At 37.2% G+C, this 24,122-nt stretch overlaps 1 protein-coding gene and 1 long non-coding RNA gene across 8 annotated transcripts in view; one reads left to right on the top strand and one right to left on the bottom strand.

Moving 5' to 3' along the window:
* The window catches only part of LMBR1 (limb development membrane protein 1), a 201,578-nt gene that overhangs the window by 101,090 nt on the left and 76,366 nt on the right, over positions 1-24,122 (bottom strand). For all 7 annotated transcript variants that reach the window (XM_032244888.1, XM_032244893.1, XM_032244891.1 and 4 more), the window contains one exon: positions 10,694-10,797. In XM_032244888.1, the coding sequence (XP_032100779.1) occupies positions 10,694-10,797 (104 nt within the window). The remainder of the gene's footprint in view (positions 1-10,693; positions 10,798-24,122) is intronic.
* Positions 13,016-13,493, top strand: LOC116527794. The gene is made up of 2 exons (XR_004258737.1): positions 13,016-13,102; positions 13,421-13,493. It is a non-coding gene; the product is annotated as an uncharacterized LOC116527794 (long non-coding RNA).

Below are 24,122 nucleotides of genomic sequence, written 5' to 3'. Positions count from 1 at the left end.
AAAACAGCTCAAAACCACGTCTATGGCTTGTCCAGTTCAGCTGAGTCAAGCACTAGAATCATAAGCATGCTCCCCTGACCTCTACTAATACCTGGCACACTCACCAAACCCACGTTCACGGGCTCTCAACATATTTTGTTTTAAAGAAAAATATATATATAATACTCATAAATATATAATATTGATTTTTATAAAAGATAGAAATAGTATGAGGTATCTTTATAGAATTAAACTGCAGAAACCCTTCTGTAATTTCTAGGATATCTGGGAACCATTTGGTATAAACATTAACAAAGAAAAAAATTATTCTTTGGGTACCACCACTACCAGATCTGCCACTGACTGTGTACACTGGAAGTTTCATGAGAAAACCAAAACTCCAAGACATTATTTACAAAATATATGCCAAAAAAAATGCCTTGGTTACCTTAGATATTTAAAATATCAAATGAAATACATGAAAATACTTTAAATACAATAATATACTAAACAAACCTAAGTCTTTAATAATACCTATGTGCAGGGAAAAAAGGTTATAGTTCCTATTTTATGTAAGAATTGGATTTGACATATAAGACATTAGGTTGACAATATTAACACTATTCTCAAACTACACCTTTTTACCAATTTATATAACAAAAACTACCAGCTAACATCGCAGCTTAGAGGAACCCCACACCATGAGGCCTGCTAGACCTCAGTTAACAGAGCAGTGGAGAAGAAAGAAAACTGGGAAAATGAAGCACGATTCACAGGAGAAAGCCCTTGAAGGGGGTGACAGGAAGGGGAAAAGGCTAAGCTCCACCAAGGCTGCAATCAGGCTGAGCTCCAACACAAGGGAACTGATGCCACCAGTCCCATAAAATAGGCGAACATGTTAGGAATTATGAGAAACAGTATGCCCCATGGCTCACTCGAGACATAAAATCCTAGAACTAAACATCTAGCTAAAGAACTGGGGGTTGGGGGGGAAGGCTTGGTCCTGGAAATGAAGCTCAGGATGGTCAGGTAAAGGTTCTGAACTAGCAGCCTAGGCCACACCAAAGTAATGCAAAGTCTGTGTCTTCTTTTGTGTTGAGGTTCTAAAGAGGTTCTGAAAATATCACATCTCAAAAGATAACAGTGCAGAAAGCCATAACCCCCTCTTCACACAGGATCATATAAGGTAGTGAAGCATTCTCAGATCCTCCTCTCTGACAAGTCAATGGGACCTGAAAGAGTACTTAGTGTCTGTGCTTCATTTTCCTTGTATAAGCACTCTATCTGTGGTATGGGAAACACAGTCTTGTATCACTTAACAATGGAGATGCATTCTGAGGAATGCATCATTAGGAAATTCTGTCACTGTGCAAACATCATAGGGTGTACTTACACAAGCCTAGATGGTCTAACCTACTACACACCTGTACAGCAGGTTACTGTAGGAAACATGCACAAACCTGTACAGCATGTTTGTGGCTGTAGCCTACAAACCTGTACAGCATGTTACTGTAAGGAACACTATAGGCAATTTTAACACAATAGTATTTGTTTATCTAAACATATCATAACATAAACAAAGAAAAGGTACAGTAAAAATACGGCATTATAATCTTACGGGACCACCGTAGCAGCAGTCCATCATCGACCAAAACATTTTGTGGCACATGACTATATATATATGTTCAGTAATACCAAGGGAAATAAGAAAAAAAGATATGTCAACAATCACAATGTAACTGTGATCACTGTTGTGGGAAGAGGAAGCAGGTTACAATTAAAGAAGGTTCTCTGGCCGGGAGCAGTGGCTCACACCTGTAATCCCAGCACTTTGGGAGGCTGAGACAGGAGAATTGCTTGAACCCAGGAACGGAGGTTGCAGTGAGGTGAGAGCGTACCACTGTACTCCGGCCTGGGTGACAAAGTGAGACTCTATCTCAAAAAAAAAAAAAAAGAAGGCCCACTGGAGAGACAGTAAGGATCATCCCAGAGGTGATCTTAACACTTAATTGTTTATTAAGGCTTTTATCAGGCAAGGAAGTAAAGAAAAGATTTCCCGGCAGAGGAACAACATGCCTTAAGGCAGGGAACTGTCAAAGAACATGGTATGTTTTGGGTTGAGGTGTGGAGCTCACAGTGAGGAGGGGAACCTAGGGAAGATGAGGCTTAAAAGACACATGCGGCTGGGCACTGTGGCTCACATCTGTAATCCCAGCACTTTTAAAGACCAAGGTGGGTAGATCACCCAAGGTCAGGAGTTTGAGATCACCCGGACCAAATGGCAAAACCCCCCTCCACTAAAAATATAAAAAATAGCTGGGTGTGGTGAGGCATACCTGTAATCCTAGCTATTCAGGAGGTGGAGGCAGGATAACTGCTTCAACCTGGGAGGCGGAGGCTGCAGTGAGCCGAGATTGCACCACTGGCACTCCAGCCTGGGTGACAGAGCAAGGCTCTCTCTCCACAAACAAAACAAAACAAAACAAAACATGTGAGACATGTTTTCAAAGGGTTTAAATGTAATGCTATAGATTTTAGGCTATTTTGTGGGCAGTTAGAAGCCATCAAAGATTTTGTCAAGGTGAGTCACATAAACAACTGTATTTTTAAGAAAATAGTGCTAGAAGGAGGGACAGAAGTTACAGAAATAAGACCAGAAGCAGCAAAACTGAAAAAACAGTCAATCGGAAATTTAAATAATCCAAAAAATGATGGAGCCTGAACTTGAGTAATGGCAAAAAGAAAAGAAAAATCTTATTCTGAATATTGAATCCATTTTGTTTGTTTTGTTTGTTTTTGATACAGTGTCTTGCTCTGTCGCCCAGGCTGGAGTGTAGTGGAATGGTCCTGGCTCACTGAAACCTCCACTTCCTGAGTTCAAGCGATTCTTCTGCCTCAGCCTCCTGAGTAGCTGGGACTACAGGCGAGTGCCATCATGCCTGGCTAATTTTTGTATTTTTAGTAGAGACAGGATTTCATCATATTGGCCAGGGTGGTCTCGAACTGCTGATCTCATGATCAGTCCACCTTGGCCTCCCAAAGCGCCGGCATTACAGGTATGAGCCACCAGCCTGAATCAAAGTATTTTTAAGTCATCTAATGGAATAAGTTCTTATCACAACATATTACTTCATTAAATCTTTTCTTTAAGAATTACACCAGAAATATAAGTTAATTGTTGGTATTTAAGGATACAAAAATCACTGAGATGAATAAGTCTTTCTGATACCTAAAAAAAGTCTGAAAATCTTTTAAGCCCTTAAAAGTCTGTTTAAAAACCAACTGCTTATAAAAATTAATACTTATTAATGTGTAATGAAAACAGTAAATATGAAGTAATCACAACTAAAATAAGAAGGTATAAAAATATTTAAATCTAGCATTATAAAACAACTTAAAATTTCTTTTTCCTCTATGCTAGAAATAGAAGAAATGTTTTCTATAAAACTGATATTCAATATATTGAATCCTAACTTTTTCTATGTTAGTGTGTCCTTAGTTTTTCAGTTTTTACCTGTTGATCTTATTTTTAATCCCTAAAAGAAGAAACATTCATATATATATATTTTAATGTTTCGGTTGCTTTAGAATTTAATCACTTCAGAACAATACAACCTTGTCTTTCTAGATGAGAATTTCCTTTAACAGAAAATGTGCAAACCAATAAATCTTTAAGTCATATCATGTTGGTGACTTAAGTTTTAAAGAAAAGGAGATTTATTGCAGGCTAAAATATTACCTAATGTCAAACTATCAAACAATCTTACTGCCTTTGATGTGTCTAAATACACAACTTCTATTTCTGGTATACTAAATGACATAAACGGACTGTAAGTTAACACCAAGGTTCAGCTATATATTGGCAACCATTTCATAGATCAAAGATTAACATTGTGACCTGCTGAATAAATGATTTTATAGATGAGTAAATATGAGCTTAAGTGCCAAATAAATCTAAGATTTTAACAATTCAACCTCTAGCTCTTGTCCTGTAGGCCTGTGGTATCCTAATGACTTCAGAAGCTGTCTAGTAGCACTAAATCTGACACTGAATTTTACTTTCAAATAAAGTTTTTTCCATTCCCCCCAAAAAACCTTTAGAAAGATACTCTAATTAACAGTGACTATTTCTATAAAACTGTTTCATGAGTATTGGAAGTATTAGGGCCAGTTTAATTAAAAGTACTTTAATTAAAATTACTTTAAAATCTGTACTTGGTAACTTTTTATTTCCTGCCAAAGTTTTTCTTCATTTAACAGAGGCCTCAACTATGAAACATTACAAGACATTAGTTAGTAATTTAATTATCATATAAAAGGGTTTGAAGTTTAGTTATGTATTAAACATAATACTCATTTTGTACAACCTAAACTGTTCTAAAACAGATCCTATTTCAAAAAGTAAATAAAAGTTGAATATGTCAATACCAATGTAATTTCTTATGTCACTTTGCTGTTAGAGATAAAAAGTAATCCTATACAAGCTTTCCTGATGCTTCATCATCAGCTTTAACACAGTTGGTACATTTAAGCACCTAATAATAATTGCTACTTAAAATCTGTCTTGGGTACTTTATAAACCTTTTAGGTGAGGCTACCAAATCCCTCGGCAACCCTAGTAGACAAGTGCTGTTAGACTCATTTTATAAATGTGGACACAATGAAATATGCCCTAAGTCATAATTAGTAAGAAGAGTGAAGATTTCAGTTCAGGTATTCTGAATTCCAAAGTTCACATTTTTTGCCAATGTTATGCAAATAAAGAGATAATCTAGCCTTCAAATACAGGAATTTCTCATTTTTCGATAATGAGAGGCAAAGATGAACATAATATAATGGTCCATTCAAAGTATCAAATCACCACAATGTATATGGAAGCTGAGTGACTTTTAAAAAAACCTCGTTTAATAACAGATACTGTAATTAAAGCTATGATTTAGTGCCCTCCTATAAGCAATTGTATTAAGAACAGTGACAAAATTAATGTCATTTCCTGAGCTAAATGATTTTAAATTCAAAACTTTTATAAACCCAAATAATTTTTAAATGAAATAAATTATTCTTTTCCTCAAAATAATACTTTCCTATTTCTTTCTCTGAGTTCCCATATACCCAGATTTGATGTTTCAAATGCTCACTTTACATGGGTATAACCACACCTTTACGGTAAAACAATTCCAAAAGGAAGCTGAAGTATAACAGCATTATCAGAATAGAATGTTTTGAAAATAATCATTCTGATCCATAATTATTTCTAAGGTAAAAACTAGTGCTCCCAATTGGAGGATGGTAGAGGATCTCTATTAATAAATTGCTCTATGATTTCTTTTCTTGAAGGTGTTGGAAAAATCACATTAACACATAGCAATAGTAGTGAGATATGACTTCATTTTCTATACTAAACACTAAGATCAAAACATGACCTGAGTTAAATTTCCTTGCAGGGTTCCCAGCAGGGGTTTCCCTTTTGTCTGTGATTTCCTCTCACCCACTAGAACCAGGCCAAATATGCGCATGTGCCACTAACACTAAGCAGCACTTCCTTAATCACTCATTTCCAACAATTTATGGATCATCAGTGGCAAAAAACGAGCAAAAATAATGAAAGAATGCAATGAAAGCTCGTGGAGACAGAGGCGGGACTTCCTACTCACTCTGTGTCTCTTTAAGATGGAGGCCTGATACAAATTAGCCACTGGGGGGAAAAAAGTCATCTGGTCATAAAATACAGTACAAGGTCACTTTTATGTAAGTTTGCCAAAAGGGACATAAACCAGGACAATTTCAAACTGTGACACAGGATAGAAACATATTAAACAAATCTTTGTTCCTCCTCTATTGTGCTGTCATGTTGCTCAGCTTTATAGACATTCCAAGCACCAGCACAGAGCTCTTCGCTTCCACCTGGTCAGTCCAATTCATTAAGAAAGGAAGTTACCTAAAATTTTCTACTTTTTGCTTTTATTATTAAGCACTTTGTTTGAAGTTATAGGAGTTAACCTCTTAATCCTACAGACCGCGTGCTATGTTCTGGACATGTGGGGATGTCTGGATGGCTTGGATAATTGCTCAGGATGTTGCCGTTGCTTATGTTAAATTTTATGCCATGACTTCAAATCAAAGATAGGCATTAAAGTGAAGTACAATATAAATTTATTCCCAGAAAAATCTTGGGTTTATGAATCTGTCATAAAATGTATATAACAATCATATGGAGATATTTTCTCCCACTTTCTTTACGTCGTTGAATTTTTTTCCTCATAACATTTTAATTCAAAATAAGATGTTAAAATATAATATGAAACAAATATATTCCTAACTCCCATTTAAACAATGGCCAGAGGTTATACTTCCAGAGTTCATTACAAAATCAGAAAACATCTCTGACATTAATCCAGATAACCTGGAGGTCTTTTCTGGAGTGGGGGAGGGAGATAAATCATACAGCCAATCTGAGGTAATGATAAGTACAGCAGTGATCTCTGCACTAAGATGTTCCCTGAGCCCTAAGATCCACAGACCGCAGGAAAAGCAACCCTACTGCAAAACGAAACAAAAACCACCAAATGGAACCTTTTTCAGACTGGAAGAATTAATTTGTAAACAAAAGTCACTTTCAAATACCTACAAACATGCCTAAAGCTCAATACAATACACATAGGTGACAGCAAAATAATCTAAATTTGGTAAACATTTAACTGCAAACAGTCTGAATTCCATGGTAAAAGTTAGCTGCTGTTCTATCCTCTTACACTTGAGAATTATAAAGTCTGGGAATAGCAAGGAGATGGTCCTAATAAAATAGAAACACACGCCACTGCCACCGTAAGAGAGAAGAAAAGCTATTTAAGGCCCTTAAAAGGACATAGTCAACCCCCCAGGCCTAAAATGTCCTGTTTGAATTAACATAGTGGTTTAATTAAAAACTAAGTAGAGAATTCTGCTTAATTTGATTTTCAATTCAAGCTCTGCATCCGCCAGTGGCCAATTTCCGCATCTCGGCACAATATGCAAGAAGCTGTTTTAACATCGATTGCCCAGGGGAATCCATGGGAGTATAGTGGGGCCATATGCCATTTAGGGATACACCAGACTTAGACACAGTAAAACAGCACCAGGAGGGTGGCCACAGAAAAAAAAAAAAAAAAAAAGGAAATTTAACTTAACCATATTACAAGTTTGTCATTACTCAAATTATTGTGCTGAATCTACCAATTAGAAATGTTTCTAACCTCTCTGCAGTTATCACTTCAGAAACTAGATGTGTCAAATGTAACCAATGAGCAAACAGCTTTAAAGGAATATACATAAATATACCTACTTGTTAGCCAAATATGTTGAACATTTAATGACTGTGATCTATCATAGCAATTTCAATAAAGCAGCAAAGTTAATAATTCTAAAAGTACTGTGTAAAGAACCATGTATCTTAAAAAATGTTATTTAGAACTTACACAAATGATTATCAAACTTACCAAATGATTCTAGACTACAGAAAGATTCAACATTAAAAGGCTCCATGTATACTTAACACATTTAGACTTAACTACACAGTATTAACAACCTTTCCAACTTATATGTGACTGATTTTGAAACCAAAAAATATGAGTATTTTTAAATAGCATGCCTTTATTAGCTTAATTTTAAAACTTTCTAAACCTTTCTACTAGGGTCTGGAACACACCTTATTTTCAAACAAGTTTGCTTCAAACTATGCTAGGTTTAATGCTCAAGCTGATTTATTCTGCTTCAGTACATGCCATTTCAAAATGAGAAACATATTTTGGAATTTTAAAACTGCCTGAGATAATAACTTGTGAATAATTAAAAGATGACTGTACTATATTCAGTTGCTTGCTTTGAGGCCCATATTTTATAGAATACTTAGTGAGAATAAGTATTCTAGAATACTTATTAGTGATTACCGAAATTTTATAGAGTACTTACTAGTCAAATGCATTTAAAGACTATCTGGAGGATAAAGGTAATTTAATAATAGCTAACATTGACTAAGTGAAGTCCTGCATTACATGAATAACCACATCTCATTTAATCACCAAAATAATACAATAAAGGAAATATTATTGTGACACCCATTTTACAGAAAGAAACCCTGAGGTTTAGATGAAGTTTCTCACTTGCCAAATGTTTCCTTGGTTGTAGCTTCACTGTCTTCCACTGACCTCTTTTCCTCAGCATAGCAGTGTAGTCAGACTCTCCAACTTTAAAATTACTCTTCCTCCTCTACCTTCAAGCTGTAACCCCATCTCCCTCCTTCACTTAATGGCATTAACAACCGAATTCTTTAATTTGGTTTTCTACAGCACCTATCACAACTTCACAAGTCGGACAAATGGCAGTCTTCCTGGGCTCCACCTTATTGCCCTCTTTTCAAGTCTTCTGCTGTGTTTGGGAATTAATTGGATTCATAGTTGCCTGTATCCTACAATCCTTCAGTATTTCAGTCCCATCTGAGGTCACCAAACACAGCCAATGACCCTCGAGGGATTTTTAGGGGACCAACATAGTCAAAGACGTGCTAAGAAAAGAATATCATTTTAATCATGTATAAAAAGACTAAAAATATTTTTAAATAGAGGAAATAAGTGCTGTGCAATCGTAGGTGTGAAATATCTTTCTTTACCTTCTAGGATCCCTCCTTAGCTGATTCTCCCTTTGACCTTAAGTCTATAAGCGGGAACAGGGGGAAAGTGACATGTCACTGGGCCTTTTTGTCAGGGTTTTTTTTTTTTTTAAATTGTGGAGATTGTTGCTAATTCTTCAAACAGATTTACCTAAGTCCCTTTTCTTGTTGGTTAATTCACATGAAGGGAAGAAAATAACTTGGGAGGCAAAGAGTTTGTCCACATTACACCCTGTTATTTTAAATAATAATCTATTCCACTAGATTTTTATGAAAAGTATAAATTAGGTAGATACTGCTTATAATGCCAAATATGAAAGTATATTTCCCACCGAGCTTTATCAGTTGCTTTTTGTATATGGCACTATTACACAAGAGGTGGTGTCACGAAGAGGGAAGAACTTTGCATACTTGAAGCCAACGTCACCAGGCACTGCCATAGAATCCACTCAGGACTGACTCGGCACTGGGGTCTACAGGGCTGTGCACTGTGTGGAGTGTGCACTCCTTTGTACTCCTTTCCTTTGTGAACTGCACGAAGTCTAAAATGCGTATTTATCTCTAAATATACTCAAACAGTGGATGAAAACATTACTTTCAAACATCCTATCCCAGCTTCTCTGTTGCCTACAACGTAAAATTCAAATTACCGGCCAGAGGACTCCAGGCCTCCGGAATCCGACCCTGGCCAACTTGTGCACCCTCATCTCTCCCCATTCTCCAGCATCTAAGTACGGCCATTTCCACAATTCTATCAGAGCTCCGGGCCTCTGCTCAGGCCTGGAATGCCACAATCTGGCAAACCCCTGCTCATCCTTCAAGTCCCAGCCCAAGTCCAGGTTCACTTCCCCTGCGAAGCCAGCTCAATTCCCCAGGCAAATCAAGATATCCATTCCTTGTAGGGTTTCCCACAGAACTTCATTATATAAAAGGGCTTCAAACTACATCTTATTTCTTTACCTCTATCACTTCTCCCACTGTCTGACCCTTGAAGGCAAGAGCTTCATCTTTCCATCTGTGTCCCCAGCAAGCTCCTATAAGTAGCATAATAAGTGCTACTTAAGGAATTGCTTAATAAAACTCTGAATTCTCAATAAAATTCATTCTCTATTGAATGAATGAATATCCATCAAAAGTTATGGTTCTAAAATTCTACAGAAATTGCCTTCTCAAAAGTCTTCGATGACCTCCTTCCTTCTTGCTGTTCATCCTTGGTTTTTGTTTACTTCTGAGACAGGGTCTTGCTCTGTCACCCAGGCTGGAGTGCAGTGACGCGATCACAGCTCACACCACAGCTTCAACCTGCAGACTCAAGCAATCCTCCCACCTCAGCTTCGAGAACAGCTGGAACCACAAGTGCCCATCACCATGCCCAGTTAACTTTTTTATTTCTAGTACAGACAGGGTCTCACTATGTTGCCCAGACTGGTCTCGAAGTACTAGCCTCAAGCAAGCCTCCTCTCAGCCTCCCAAAGTGGTGGGATTACAGGTGTGAGCCACTGCACTGGCCACTGACTAAATTTTAAATGCCAGTCTTAAGAATACATCATGATTTTTAAAATTCCAACATACAAAAGCCAGTATTCTTAACGTCAGGTTTGACTGCCAGAGTCATTCATTCTGACCCTGGTACATTTACTAAATGTGAAATCAGCTGTCAGTTTTCAGCTGCAGACTATTAACACATGGAATAACAGCTAGACAACAGAAAGGGGAGCCCATGGAAATAACACTTTAACTGTCACTAACACTTTAACTGTCACTTCAAACTAAATAAGATACCCTAAGAAAAGAAAAAAAGCTATTATATCAGGTTTATCCATTACACTAAATGTACACATATTGTCAAAGCACTCAAAGGTCTAAAAGATGTCTCTTTCTCATGGACATGCAAAATAATTCAATATGTAGACTTATTCAAGTTACTGTGAACAATGTTAATATTACTTATTATTCATTTAATTTTTTTATATTCCACTTAAACAATTTAAGTCTGCTTTTTCTCGTTCAATGTGAATGACACTGAATTCCTCACTTAACAAATCTGATTCCAATACTAGATTCACTTACTTTTTTCAGGCCAGCAAAGCCTTCTGATTCCAGAAAGAAAAAGGCAAAGGGCATCAATACAAATAAACAAAGGTTGGAAAAAAGGGAAGCAAGATTCCACAAACCTATAAAAAGGATAACAAGAAAAGAAGAAAAACAGGTTAGATATTGAAATTGCAATCTTAATCAAGATCTATACTTTTAAATAGTAAAAATAAACATAAGTAACAAATGAGATAAACTTAGAAATCATAAAAGAATTATAGTACATATTTATTTAAAGTTTTTTAACATTGTAACTTATACCTACTGGGAAAAGTCAGTATAGAAATTAATGTTTTTTCCCATGCCCTAAAATAAATTCACTAAAAATATGACGTGTGCAGAGATCCAAAGAAACTGCCTCTTTAGACATATAGGCACCGGAATATTTAAATTAGAGTCACTAGCGTTTATTGAGCCCTTAATAAATGCCAGATACTCTACTGAGCATTTTACATGCATAATCCCATTTAATTTAGGCCTCATAAAAACTCTAAAAATAATAATTAGCATTTATTGAGCCCTTATGTGCCAAGCACGATTCTAAATGATTTACAGATATTATCCAAACTCATTTACTCACCCAGCAATCCCACGAGGCAGGTAACGTTACTGCCCCAACATGACAGAAGCATGAGCTGGCTATGCAACTTGCTAAGGCTGTATAGCCTGCAAGTGGCGGAGCTGACTCTTAGTTCCTGGGATTTTAGAAAATGACTACATCACAGAAATTTTGGTAAACAATTCCAAGTGGGAAAGAAAAAGTCACAGAGACTGGCAATCTCAAAGTGACCTTTTCTTCCTTTGGCACAAAATGGCAACTAAAATAACAAGAACAGATTTAGTAAAAGACAGAGCCCTGTTACCTATGCCATTGGGAGGGTATTTGGCCCAACATGTCACATCATATTTTTCACAGGTAAAAAACTAAAATTTAAAACTGAGTTTCAAAATGATGAGGAGGATAATCATTACAAAAGTTTATAAAATTGAGAGTCAAAGATAAAAATTACGCCAAGGATAAATTCAATGAACTGTATGCAATTATAATTTGAAGTTTTTGAAAGTAGGCAACTGATGCTTTTTCAACACCTTTATTTCCAAACAGTGCTAAAAGCAGTGGAGATCTGGTGATGAACACACACACAACACCCCTGCTCTCACAGTTGTTCCTGCTACAGATACGCATGCGGAGACTAACTCTGAGCTGGCAGTGAGTACAGGGAGCAGAGCTGTCCCCAGCTACTGCAGTTATGAACAAACATAAATGTTTGTACCTGTCCTAATGCCCTTTGGAATAGCATGCAGTGTAAACAAACACAATTAATTTAGCACTTAATATGGGTCAGCTGGGGAGATTCACTTCCTTTAGTAGACAAGGTAATATAATAAAATCAACTCACAATTTTGTATTCAAAAATCTATACAGATATAACAAATTTACAACATACATTTATCTTTGTAGGAAGTAAAAATTTTTAGAAAATAATACCTTAACATCTTTTAGTGGAAAAACTGCAATTTGAACGATTTAAAATTTTAAAAAATTTAAATACTTTTATACTTTCCAGCCTTTAAAAAAAGCCAAACATTCTGTTTTCTTTATTCAAAAAGAGTATAATTAGAGTCAATTATTTTATTGTGCTAATAAACAGAAGGGCACATGGAATGATGGCTGCATGCACACAACTGAGTTCCAGCAGCCCTGGGTTCACATCCTGTCTGCACTTCCACGTGACAACTTTCAGCTATAAAATACGGCTAATGACGGGTCTATAGATGTTGTTAAGTATTAAATAATGCACGTACAACAGTTGGCACAATGCCTGTCATAAAATAAGCATTTAATGAATTTTTGCTTTGATTAACAGTTACAGCACCAGAGGCTACTAGTAACAGTGCTGTCAGCTCCCACACCAACTACCATCCTTCCCGAGACTCCAGCTCACTTGCTAGCTCTCCCTTCCATCTTCCTTTCTACCAGGTACATCAGCTCCTGGTTTCTGCTCCTAGAAACGAGCGTGTGTCCAGCAACAATCTCCTCCCTCCCCCAACAGGCTATGGGTAAAGGTATCATATTTGCAACTTTTAAAAATTATATCTAAAGAGTAAATGGATCAAAGCTGTACCTCCCAGGTCCAATTCATAACCTCAAGTGCATGGTCTTTGGCTTCTCTTTTGCCTGCCCAAGAGCATTTTCTCTTCTTTACAGTTTCCAAGTAAGTTACTTGCAGACATGTGAGGTATAACAATAATTAGTATTATGTAAAGTACATAAGTACTATTATTTAGTAGGCTAGAGAACCATGATTGTTATTCTACTGCTTAGTTTAGGCATGGTGAAAGAAAGAAATGTCAGTTTCATCATTTGTGTTATAAAAGATAAAGGTCAGGCCGGGCGCGGTGGCTCAAGCCTGTAATCCCAGCACTTTGGGAGGCCGAGGCGGGTGGATCACGAGGTCAAGAGATCGAGACCATCCTGGCCAACATGGTGAAACCCCGTCTCTACTTAAAATACAAAAAATTAGCTGGGCATGGTGGTGCGTGCCTGTAATCCCAGCGACTCAGGAGGCTGAGGCAGGAGGACTGCCTGAACCCAGCAGGCGGAGGTTGCGGTGAGCCGAGATCGCGCCATTGCACTCCAGCCTGGGTAACATGAGTGAAACTCCGTCTCAAAAAAAAAAAAAAAAAAAAAAAAAGATAAAGGTCAGTGTGTCAAGAATTATACTCATTTTACACAACATAGTTTTAATCCAATTAAATATTTCACAGTCCTTTTAAAAAAACATTTTTAAAAGTTATCTACTACAGGTATACCTATAGTAGATAACTTTTTAAGTTAGTTATCTGGGGTCTAGTTAAAGAGGACTGCATGTTACTATACTGCGCTTTGCAGATACTGCATGAAGGTCTGTGGCAACCCTGTGGTGAAGTCTACGGGTACCATTTTCCCATTACCACGTGCTCACTTCATTTCTCCAAGTCATATTTTGGTAATTTTCACAATACTTCAAACTTTTTCATTATTATTACATCTGTTATGATCTGTGATCAGTGATCTTTGATTATTAATTACTATTTTCATGTTTTGGGGCACATCAAATTGTGCCCATAAAAGACACCGAACGTAATCAATAAATGTTGTGTGTTGACTACTCCTCCAATGGGCCATTCCCCCATCTCTCCCCTACTCTTAGGGCCTCCCCATTCCCTGAGACACAACAATATTGAAACTAGATCATGTAACAACCCTACAATGTCCTCTAAGTGTTCAAATGAAAGGAAGAGTCACCCATCTCTCACTTTTAATCAAAAGCTAGAAGCTTAGTGAGGAGGCATGTCAAAAAACAAGACAGGCTGAAAACTAGGCCTCTTGTGCCTGTTAGCCACATTGTGAATGCAAAGGAAAAGTTCTTAAAGGAAATTCAAGTGCTACTCCAGTGAACATACAAATGATAAGAAAGCAAAACAGCCTTATTGCTGATATGGGGAAAGGTTTTGTGCTCTGGATAGATCAAACCAGCCACAACATTCCCTGGAGCCACAGCCTGAGTAAGGATGTAATTCTTCACATCTATGAAGGCTGAGGGAAGTGAGGAAGCTCCAAAACAAAAGTTTGAAGCTACCGGAGGTTGAAAGAAAGAAGCCGTCTCCATAACTTAACAGTGCAAGATGAAGCAGAACTGCTGATGGAGAAGCTGCAGCAAGCTCTCCAGAAGATCTGGCTAAGACATCAACGACAGTGACTGCACTAAACAACAGATTTTCAAAGTGAACAAAAAACAGCCTTACTCTGGAAGAAAACATCATCCAGGACTTGCTAGCCAGAGAGAAGTCAATGTCTGACTTCAAACCTTCAGTCAACAGGTTGACTCACTTTTTAGGGGCAAATACAGAAGGTGACTTTAAGTTGAAGCTGGTGCTCATTTACCATTCCAAAAATCCTAAAACCCCTAAGAATTATCCTAAGCCTACTCTGCCTGTGCTTTATAATAGAACAAAGCTGCCCAAGATGGCAGCACTTAGGTTTACAGCATGCTTATGAAACAGTTTAAGTGTACTGTTAAGACTTACTACTCAAAAAAAAAAAAAAAGATTTTCAAAATCCTACTGCTCACTGACAATGCACCTGCTGATGGAGATGAAAGAGCCCTGATGGAGATGTGTAAGAAGATTAATATTTTCATGCCTTACACAACATCCATTCTGCAGTCCATGGATCAAGGAGTAATTCTGGCTTTCAAGTCGTATTATTTAAGATACATTCTGTGAGGCTATAGCTGCTACAGATTCCTCTGAGGGACTGTGCAAAGTACACTGAAAACCTTATGGAAAGGATGCACCATTCTAGATGCCATTAAGAATATTAGTGATTCTATTTCTCCACATCCTCTCTAGGAACTGTTGTCTTCAGATTTTTTAATGATCACCATTCTAACTGACGTGAGATGGTATCTCAATGTAGTTTTGATTTGCGTTTCCCTAATGACCAGTGATGATGAACATTTTTTCCTATGTTTGTTGGCCTCTTATATGTCTTCTTTTGAAAAGTGTCTGTTCATAACTTGTGCCCACTTTTGAACGGGTTTGTTTTTTTCTTGTAAATCTGTTTTAGTTCTCTGCAGATTTTGGATATAAGTCCTTTATCAGATGGGTAGATTGCAAAAATTTTTTCCCATTCTGTTGGTTGCCAGTTCACTCTAACGATCATTTCTTTTGCTGTGCAGAAGCTCTGGAGTTCAATTAGATCCCATTTGTCTATTTTAGCTTTTGTTGCCAATGCTTTTGGTGTTTTAGTCATTAAGTCCTTGCCTATGCCTATGTCCTGAATGGTTTTACCTAGGTTTTCTTCTAGGGTTTTTATGGTGTTAGGTCTTACGTTTTAAGTCTTTAATTCATCTGGAGTTAATTTTAGTGTAAGGTGTCAGGAAGGGGTCCAGTTTCTGCTTTCTGCACATGGCTAGCCAGTTTTCCCAACGTCATTTATTAAACAGGGAATCCTTGTGTAAATTAGTTCAACCATTGTGGAAGACAGTGTGGCAATTTCTCAAGGACCTAGAAATAGAAATTCCATTTGACCCAGCAATCCCATTACTGGGTATATATCCAAAGGATTATAAATTGTTCTATTGTAAGGACACAGGCACACATATGTTCATTGCAGCACTGTTTACAATAGCAAAGACTTGGAACCCAAATGCCCATCAATGATAGACTGGACAGGGAAAATGCGGCACATATACACCATGGAATACTATGCAGCCATAAAAAACGGTAAGTTCATGTCATTTGTAGGGACATGGATGAACCTGGAAACCATCGTTCTCAGCAAACTGACACAAGAACAAAAAATCAAACACCACATGTTATCACTCATAGTCAGATGTTGAACAATGAGAACACATGGAAACAGGGAGAGAAGCATCACACACTGGGGTCTGTGGGGAGGGGCACTAGGGAGGGACAGTGGAGGGTAAGGAGTTGGGGAGGGATAATATGGGGAGAAATGCCAGATACAGGCGATGGGGATGGAGGCAGCAAACCAGCTTGCCACATATGTACCTATGCAACAATCCTGCATGTTCTTCACATGTTCTTCACCTTAGGTTCTAGGTACTCCAGAACCTAAAATGCAATTAAATATATATATATATATACTAAAATGGAATTTAAATATATACATATTTAATATATATATTATATATTATATAATATATATGATATAGTATATATATCATATATATTATATAATAATATATTATATATGTTATATGATAATATATATCTATAATATATATGTTATATATTATATATATATAAAGAATATTTGTGATTCATGGCGGGGGGTCAAAATATCAACCTCACCAGGAGTTTGGAAGAAGTGATGGGTTTGAGACCAGTGGAGGAGGTCTCTGCAGATGTGCTAAGAACAGCAAGAGGACTGGAATTAGAGGTGGGTCCTGAAGATGTGACTGAATTACTGAAATCTCATGATAAAACTTGAATGCATGAGGAGCTGCTTCTTAGGGATGAGAAAAGAAAGTGGTTTCTTGAGATGGAATCTACCCTGCTGAAGATGCTATGAACACTGTGGAAATGACAATAAAGGATTTAGAATATCACAAACTTACTTGACACCAATTTTGAAAGAACTTCTACTGTGAGTAAAATGCTGTCAAACAGCATCACATACTACAGAGAAATCTTTTGTGAAAGCACGAGTCAATCAATATGGCAAACTACACTGTTGTCTTATTTTAAGAAATTGCCACAATCACCCCAATCTTTGGCAAAATCAATGCAAGACCTCCACCAGCAAAAAGATTACAACTCGCTGAAGGCTCAGATAATTGTTACCATTTTTTAGCAATAAAGGCATGTACACATATTGCTATTGCACACTTAACAGATTACTTTACAGTGTAAGTATAATTTTTATATGCACTGGGAAACCAGAAATTTTGTGACTCACTTTATTGCCACATTTGCTTCAATGCAATAGATAGGAACCAACTTGCAGTATCTCCAAGATATGCCTGTAATTGTTAGGTATGTAACATAGCAGGCGTTGTTCTGGATGCATTAAGGCGCTACCTTTTTCTCTGAGACTGGGTCTCACTCTGTGGCCCAGGCCCAGGTGCAATCATGGCTCACTACAGCCTTGATTTCCTAGGCTCAGGTGATCCTCCTGCCTTAGCCTACCAAGTAGCTGAAACTATAGGCGCATGCCACCATGCCGGGCTGATTTTTGTATTCTCTGTAGAAATGAGGTTCCGCCATGTCATCCGGTCTGGTCTCGAACTCCTGGGCTCAAGCAGTCCACTCACCTCAGCCTCCCAAAGTGCTGGGATTACAGGTGTGAGCCACTGCACTCAGCCAGGTGCCACCTTAACATTTTATGACAAGGTAGGTCCTCCTTTTTACAGCCTTCAGGTTCAGAGATGTGCCCTTGTCCCACAGCAAGAAAAAGTTAAGCCATTCCTTCTAAAATACTATAATGTTTTTAGGCAATATAAATTCCCCCACTTCCTAAACAACTATTTTTTTTTTCTTTTGAGATGGAGTCTCACTCTGTCACCCAGGCAGCAGTGCAATGGCACGATCTCAGCTCACCGCAACCTCTGCTTCCCAGGTTCAAGCGATTCTCCTCACAGTCTCCTGAGTACCTGGGATTACAGGCATGCACCACTATGCCAGGCTAATTTTTGTATTTTTAGTGGAGATGGGGTGTCGCCATGTTAGCCAGGCTGGTCTTGAACTCCTGACCTCAGGTGATCCACCCGCCTCAGCCTCCCAAAGTGCTGGGATTACAGGCGTGAACTACCGCACCTGGCCCCTAAACTTCTTATATTCTTTAGAGATGCTTGTAAATGTATCATTATAAACCCTAGATCAAAGGTCCATGAGGCATAAATATATTTCTCCTCATTTTTGATTTCCCAATGTCTGCTAAAGTGCTGAGGAATCAATACAAATGGGTTCCATAAACAAACAATATTACAGTCCATATAGCAAAATGTTAACAGGAAAAGACCCTCTCAGGAAAAAGGGTCACAGGCTGAACTAAAGTAGTCTTAGAATTCTCAATTGTCAGTACAAAATGAACAAAACCATAACATATACAAAAATAAGAAATATTAACAGCCTTATTGAGCTACATAAACTACACAGAGTATACCATTTGATAAGTTTTGTCATGAGCATGCACCAATGACACCATCACCACAATTAAGCTAATGAACATAAACACATCCATCACCCCCAAATTTTCTCATACCCTTTTATAATCCCTACCTCCTGCCACTCCCCACCGGCCCCAGATACCTAGTCAGCCACTGACTCTGCACTTTAGAAAAGATGGATTTTCTAGAACATTATACAAATGGATTGTGTGATATATGCTCTTGTTTTTATCTGGCTTCCGTTATCTAGCACAACTATTTTGAGATTAGATTGAATCGCTATTGGATTGCATCCATTCACCTGCAAACAATTTATCTATGTTGTTCCCAATTTGAGGCTATTACAAATAAATCAGTCATAAATGCTCATGTACAAGTCTGTGTGGATTTATGCAATCATTTCTTTTGGGAAATATTTTAGGTCATATAATAGATACATGTTTAACATTTTAAGAAAATGCCAAATGTTGTCAAAAGTGGTTGTATTTTACAGTCTCTCACCAGCAGAGATCAAGTTCATCCACATTTTCACCAAAAATAATATTTTAACCATTCTGGCAGGTGCAGTGATATCTTATTGCTGTTTTGATTTGCATTTCTCTAGTAGTGATGTGAACATCTGTTCATGAGCTTATTTGCCATCCATTTATGTCTTTTTTAGCTAAGTGTCTCTTAAAATCTGTTGCCCATTTTTTCATTTCTTTTTTTTAATGACTGAGTTTAGCAAGTTCTTTATATGCTCTGAATATGGGTCTTTTATCAGGTACGTGATCTGTGAATATTTTCTCCCAGTCTGTAGACTCTCTTTATTCTCTTATCAACATTTTTAAAGAACAAAATTTATTAGAAGTCCAACTTACCAATTTTTTTCTTTTATAGATTGTGCTTTTTTTATCCTACCCAAGAAATTATGGCCTAGTTCAATGTTACAAAGACTTTCTCCTATGTTTTCTTCTACAAGTTTTATAGTTTTAGGATTTACATTTAAGCCTGTGATCCCTTGAGTTACATTTTGCAAATGGTGCTAGGTGTGGACTGAAGTTCAGTTTTTGCCTATAATTAACCAATTGTTCTCACATCATTTGTTTAAAACATAATTATCTTCCCACTAAATTCCCTTGGCACCTCTGTCAAAAAATCAATTGACAATATATGTTTGGATCTACTCCTGGACACTCTATTCTACTGATTTGATCTGTTTATCTTTATGCTAACACCACACATTTTTTTTTTTTTTTTTTGAGACGGAGTCTTGCTCTGACACCAGGCTGGAGTGCAACGGTGCACCTCGGTTCACTGCAACCTCCACCTCCCAGGTTCAAGCGATTCTCCTGCCTCAGCTTCCCAAGTAGCTGGGATTATGGGAGGGTGCCATCATACCGGTTAATTTTTGTATTTTTGGTAGAGATGGGGTTTCACCACGTTGGCCAGAACTCCTGATCTCAAGTAACCGCCTGCCTCAGCCTCCCAAAGCTGGGATTTACTGTAGCTTTAAGTCAGATCATCAGTCCTCTTAGTTATCTGTCAAAGTTGTTTGGGCTGTTCTAAGTCCACAGGATTTCCATCTGAATTTTATATCAGCTTGTCAATTTTTACAAAGTGTGCTTGAAGCTTGACTGGCATGGTGTTGAATCTATAGATCAATTTGGGGAGAAATGACATCTTAATATTGCTGTTACACACTGAATGCTTCTGTCCCCACCCCCAAATTCAAACTGAAACCCTACTCCTCAGCATTAAGGTCGCTAGAGATGGGAGCCCATGGGAGGCAGTTAGGTCACAAGGGGGCAATCCTCATGATGGGATGGCGCCTCTATAAGAGCAGACAGAGGAGAGCTTGCTTTCTGTCTCTCTGCTCTCAGCAATGAAGGATGATGCAAGGAGACTACCATCCAAGAACCAGAAGTAGGGTCTTCATCAAGAACCTAACCATGGTGGCACCTTGATATGGGACTTTCAGCCTCCAGAACTGTAAAAAATATTTGTTTCGTAAGCCACCCAGTCTATGGTATTCTGTTATAGCAGCCCAAACTGATAAAGACAAGCATCTTCTAATCGGTGAACACAGTATCTGTCTCCACTTATTGTGGTACTTGAATTTCTCTTAACAATGTCTTCGAGTTTACAGTCCTGAAGTCTCACACACCCCTAAGTATTTCATATTTTTGATGCTACTGCATATAAGTGATATTGAGTTGTAAATTCAATTTCCAATTATTAATTGCCAGTATATAGAAATACAATTGGATTTTGATCTTCTATCCTGCAACTGTGCAAAGTTTACTTATTGGTTCTAATAGCCTTTTTTTTTTTTTTAAACATCCAGCCCAAAATGTCATCTAATAGTTTTTTTATAACAGATTCCATCAGAATTTTTGCACAGAAACTATCATCTGTGAAATACAGTTTTACTTTTTCCTTTCCAACTTCAATGACTTCTTAAAAAAAAAAAACCTCCAAAATGTGTCAGTCATGTAAGAACTGTGAAGTGGCAAAAAATAAAAATTAAAAAAAACCTCTAAAATGTTCAATGGAAGTGGTAAGAACAGATGTCCTTGCCCTGTTCCTGGTATCAGGGGCAAACATTCATTCTTTCACCATTAAGTATGATGTTACCTGTAGGCTTTTTATAGATGCTTTTTTTTTTTTTTTTAGGCAGAGTCTCTCTCTGTCGCCCAGGCTGGAGTGAAACGGCGCAATCTCTCAGGTCACTGCAACCTCCACCTCCCAAGTTCAAACAATTCTCCTGTCTCAGCTTCCCAAGCAGCTGTGACTACAGGTACACACAACCTCACATGGCTAAGTTTTGTATTTTTAGTAGAGACAGGGTTTCACCATGTTGGTTAGGCTGGTCTCGGACTCCTGACCTCAGGTGATCCACCTGCCTTGGCTTCCCACAGCACTGGGATTACAGGTGTGAGCCACCACACCTGGCATGATGCATTTTAAAGGGGATGAGAACATCCCCTCTAAGGCCTACTTCACTGAGAGATTTTATCAGAAACAGATACTGAATTCTGCCATATGCTTTTTCCGCATGTATTGTGACAACTATATGACTTTTTTCTATAGTGTTAATCAAGTCACATGGATTGGCTTTGCAAAAGTCATGATGTATTATTATCCTTTTTATACAGTATTATATTTGATTTGCTAAAATTTTATTTAGAACTTAAGCATCTATGTTTGTGACAATGGTCTGCAGTTTTCAGTTTTCTTTTTTTTTTTAAATTGTATGAATTTTTTATTTTACATTGAACCAACTGCAAAATCTCTGAAGAATATCCAACATGGTCATAATATGTTTATTTCTATGAATTTTAAGCTTATTCTGCTGATTCTATGCTTATGATTATGATTGTAATTTATCCAATAGTACTATTACATTAGTTTTAAAATAATTTAGACTGGTTTCTATTTTTCTATTCTCTGAAAAACATAAGATGAAATATTGCAGTTATCTGCCTCTGAACATTTGTTACAGCTAACAAAGTTTTCAGTTTTCATGTACTGTCTGTCTGGTTTTGATATCAGGGTAATGCTGGCCTCAATGAATTAGAAAATATTCCCACACCAATTTTCTGGAGGAGCCTGTGCAGAACTGCTATTATTTCTTCCTTAAATATATAGAACTGACAATAAATCCCCTTGGCCTAAAGCTTTATTTGTGACAGTGTTCCTAACATTCCCAGAATACTTGAGATGGCTTTAATGGTTTTCACCTTTTGAGGAAATTTGTCCATTTATCTAAGTTGTTGAATTTGTTGGCATAAAGGTGTTCATAACAGGCCAGGTGTGGTGGCTCAACCTATAATCCCAGCACTTTGGGAGGCCAAGGTGGGAGGATCATGAGGTCAGGAGTTTAAGACCAGCCTGGCCAAAATGATGAAACCCCGTCTCTACTAAACATACAAAAAAATTAGCCAGGCACAGTGGCAGGCACCTGTAATCCCAGCTACTCGGGAGGCTGAGGCAGGAGAATTGCTTGAACCCGGGGACAGAAGTTGCAGTGAGCTGCTATCACGCCACTGTACTCCAGCTTGAGTGACAAAGTGAGACTCCGTCTCAAAAATAAATAAATAAATAAAACGCCATTATTATCCTTTTAATCACTGTACAATGTATAGTGCTGTCACCTCTCTCATTCCTAAAACTAACAATTAATCTCTTCTTTTTTGCTGATCAGTCTGGCATTGCTTATCAATTTTACTGTTCTCAGTGATTTTCTCTGTGTTCTATTTCATTGGTTTCTTCTCTCACGACTTTTAAAAAATGTCCCATTTGTTGATACTGATTTGAGACCTTTTTTCTATTGTAACACAGGTATTTCTTGCTATAAATTTACCTATAAAAATTTCAGATACATACCACAAATATTAAAATGCTTTTTCATTTTCATTCAGTTCAAAGCACTTTAAAGTTTTTCTTTTGATTGTTCTTTGAGTTACTGTAAAGTATGTTACTAATTACCAAATACTCCAGGATTTTCTAGATTGTTTCTATGTAAGTCTTCTGACATTTATCACTTAATTTCATTGTCCTTACAGAGCCTATCTTGTATGACTTGAAATCCTTCTAAATGTATTGAGACTTATTTTATAGCAAAGAATGTGATCTCTCTTGGTAAATGCCCCCATAGTACTGGAAAAAAAAATATGTATTCTATTGTTGGGTGGAGTGTTCTATAAATGCTAATTAGGTCAAGTCAGTTGATAGAATGATTCAAATCTTCTATATCCTGTTTATTCTTTATGTTCTATCAATTATTGAAAGAGGGGTATTGAAATATCTGAATGTAATCATGGATCTGACTATACTTTCTATCTATTTTGCTTCATGTACTTAACAGCTATGTCATTAGGCAGATAGCATCACTAGGCTCTTCGGGTGAACAAGCCCCTTTAACATTATGAAATGATCTTCTTTATGACTGGTAATGTTCTCTGCCCTTGTCTGATAATCATATAGCCACTCCAACTTTCCTCTGATTAGAATTAGCGTGGTATATCTTTTTCTTCCTACTGCCGTTAACCTAGTTTTGTCTTTACAGTGGGTATCTTGCAAGCAGATATGCTTCATTCTTTCTTTTATGTTCAATTTCATAATCTCTGCCTTTTAGTTGTAGTGTTTAGAACATTACGTTTAAAGTAATTATTGATAAGGTTAGGCTTCAATCTATCAACTTGGTTTTTGTTTTCTATTTGCCCTGTGTGTTGGCTTCCCTTCCCATAGATTAAGTATTTTTTATGATTCTATTTTATTTCCTTTATTTATTCACTATAGCTTGTTGGGCTATTTCTGGTTTGTCTTCAGGTTTATCATATGTGCCTTTTAATTACCACAGTCTGCCTTCAGATGATTTTATAGGCTGCTCTGTCTGTGGAGTGGCCATTCTTTCATTCCTTTACTTTCTTAATAAAACTTGTCGTCACTTAAAAAAAAAAAAGATAACACTTCAAGTAGAGCATGAGAACTTCACAACAGTGTACTTCCATGGCTTTCCTCCTGTGTCAAATTATTGTTGTCACATAATTTACTTGTACACATACAGTAAAACTCATAATACATTGTTTTTTAAACAGCCAATTATCTTTTCTAAAGATATATGATTTTTAAAAGCTTTTCTATTTACCTATAAAAATGCCGCTTCTAGTGCTCTTCAATTCATTTTGTAGAGCTAGGAGATGAGTTAAGACATAATCGCTCAGGTTTGTTTAGCTCACAGT

This window comes from Sapajus apella, unplaced genomic scaffold (assembly GCF_009761245.1).
Source record: "Sapajus apella isolate SASKATOON/1434 unplaced genomic scaffold, GSC_monkey_1.0 scaffold56, whole genome shotgun sequence".
Taxonomy (NCBI): domain Eukaryota; kingdom Metazoa; phylum Chordata; class Mammalia; order Primates; family Cebidae; genus Sapajus; species Sapajus apella.
The sequence above is the reverse complement of the archived record's forward strand: the minus strand, read 5'-3'. Positions and strand labels throughout refer to the sequence as shown.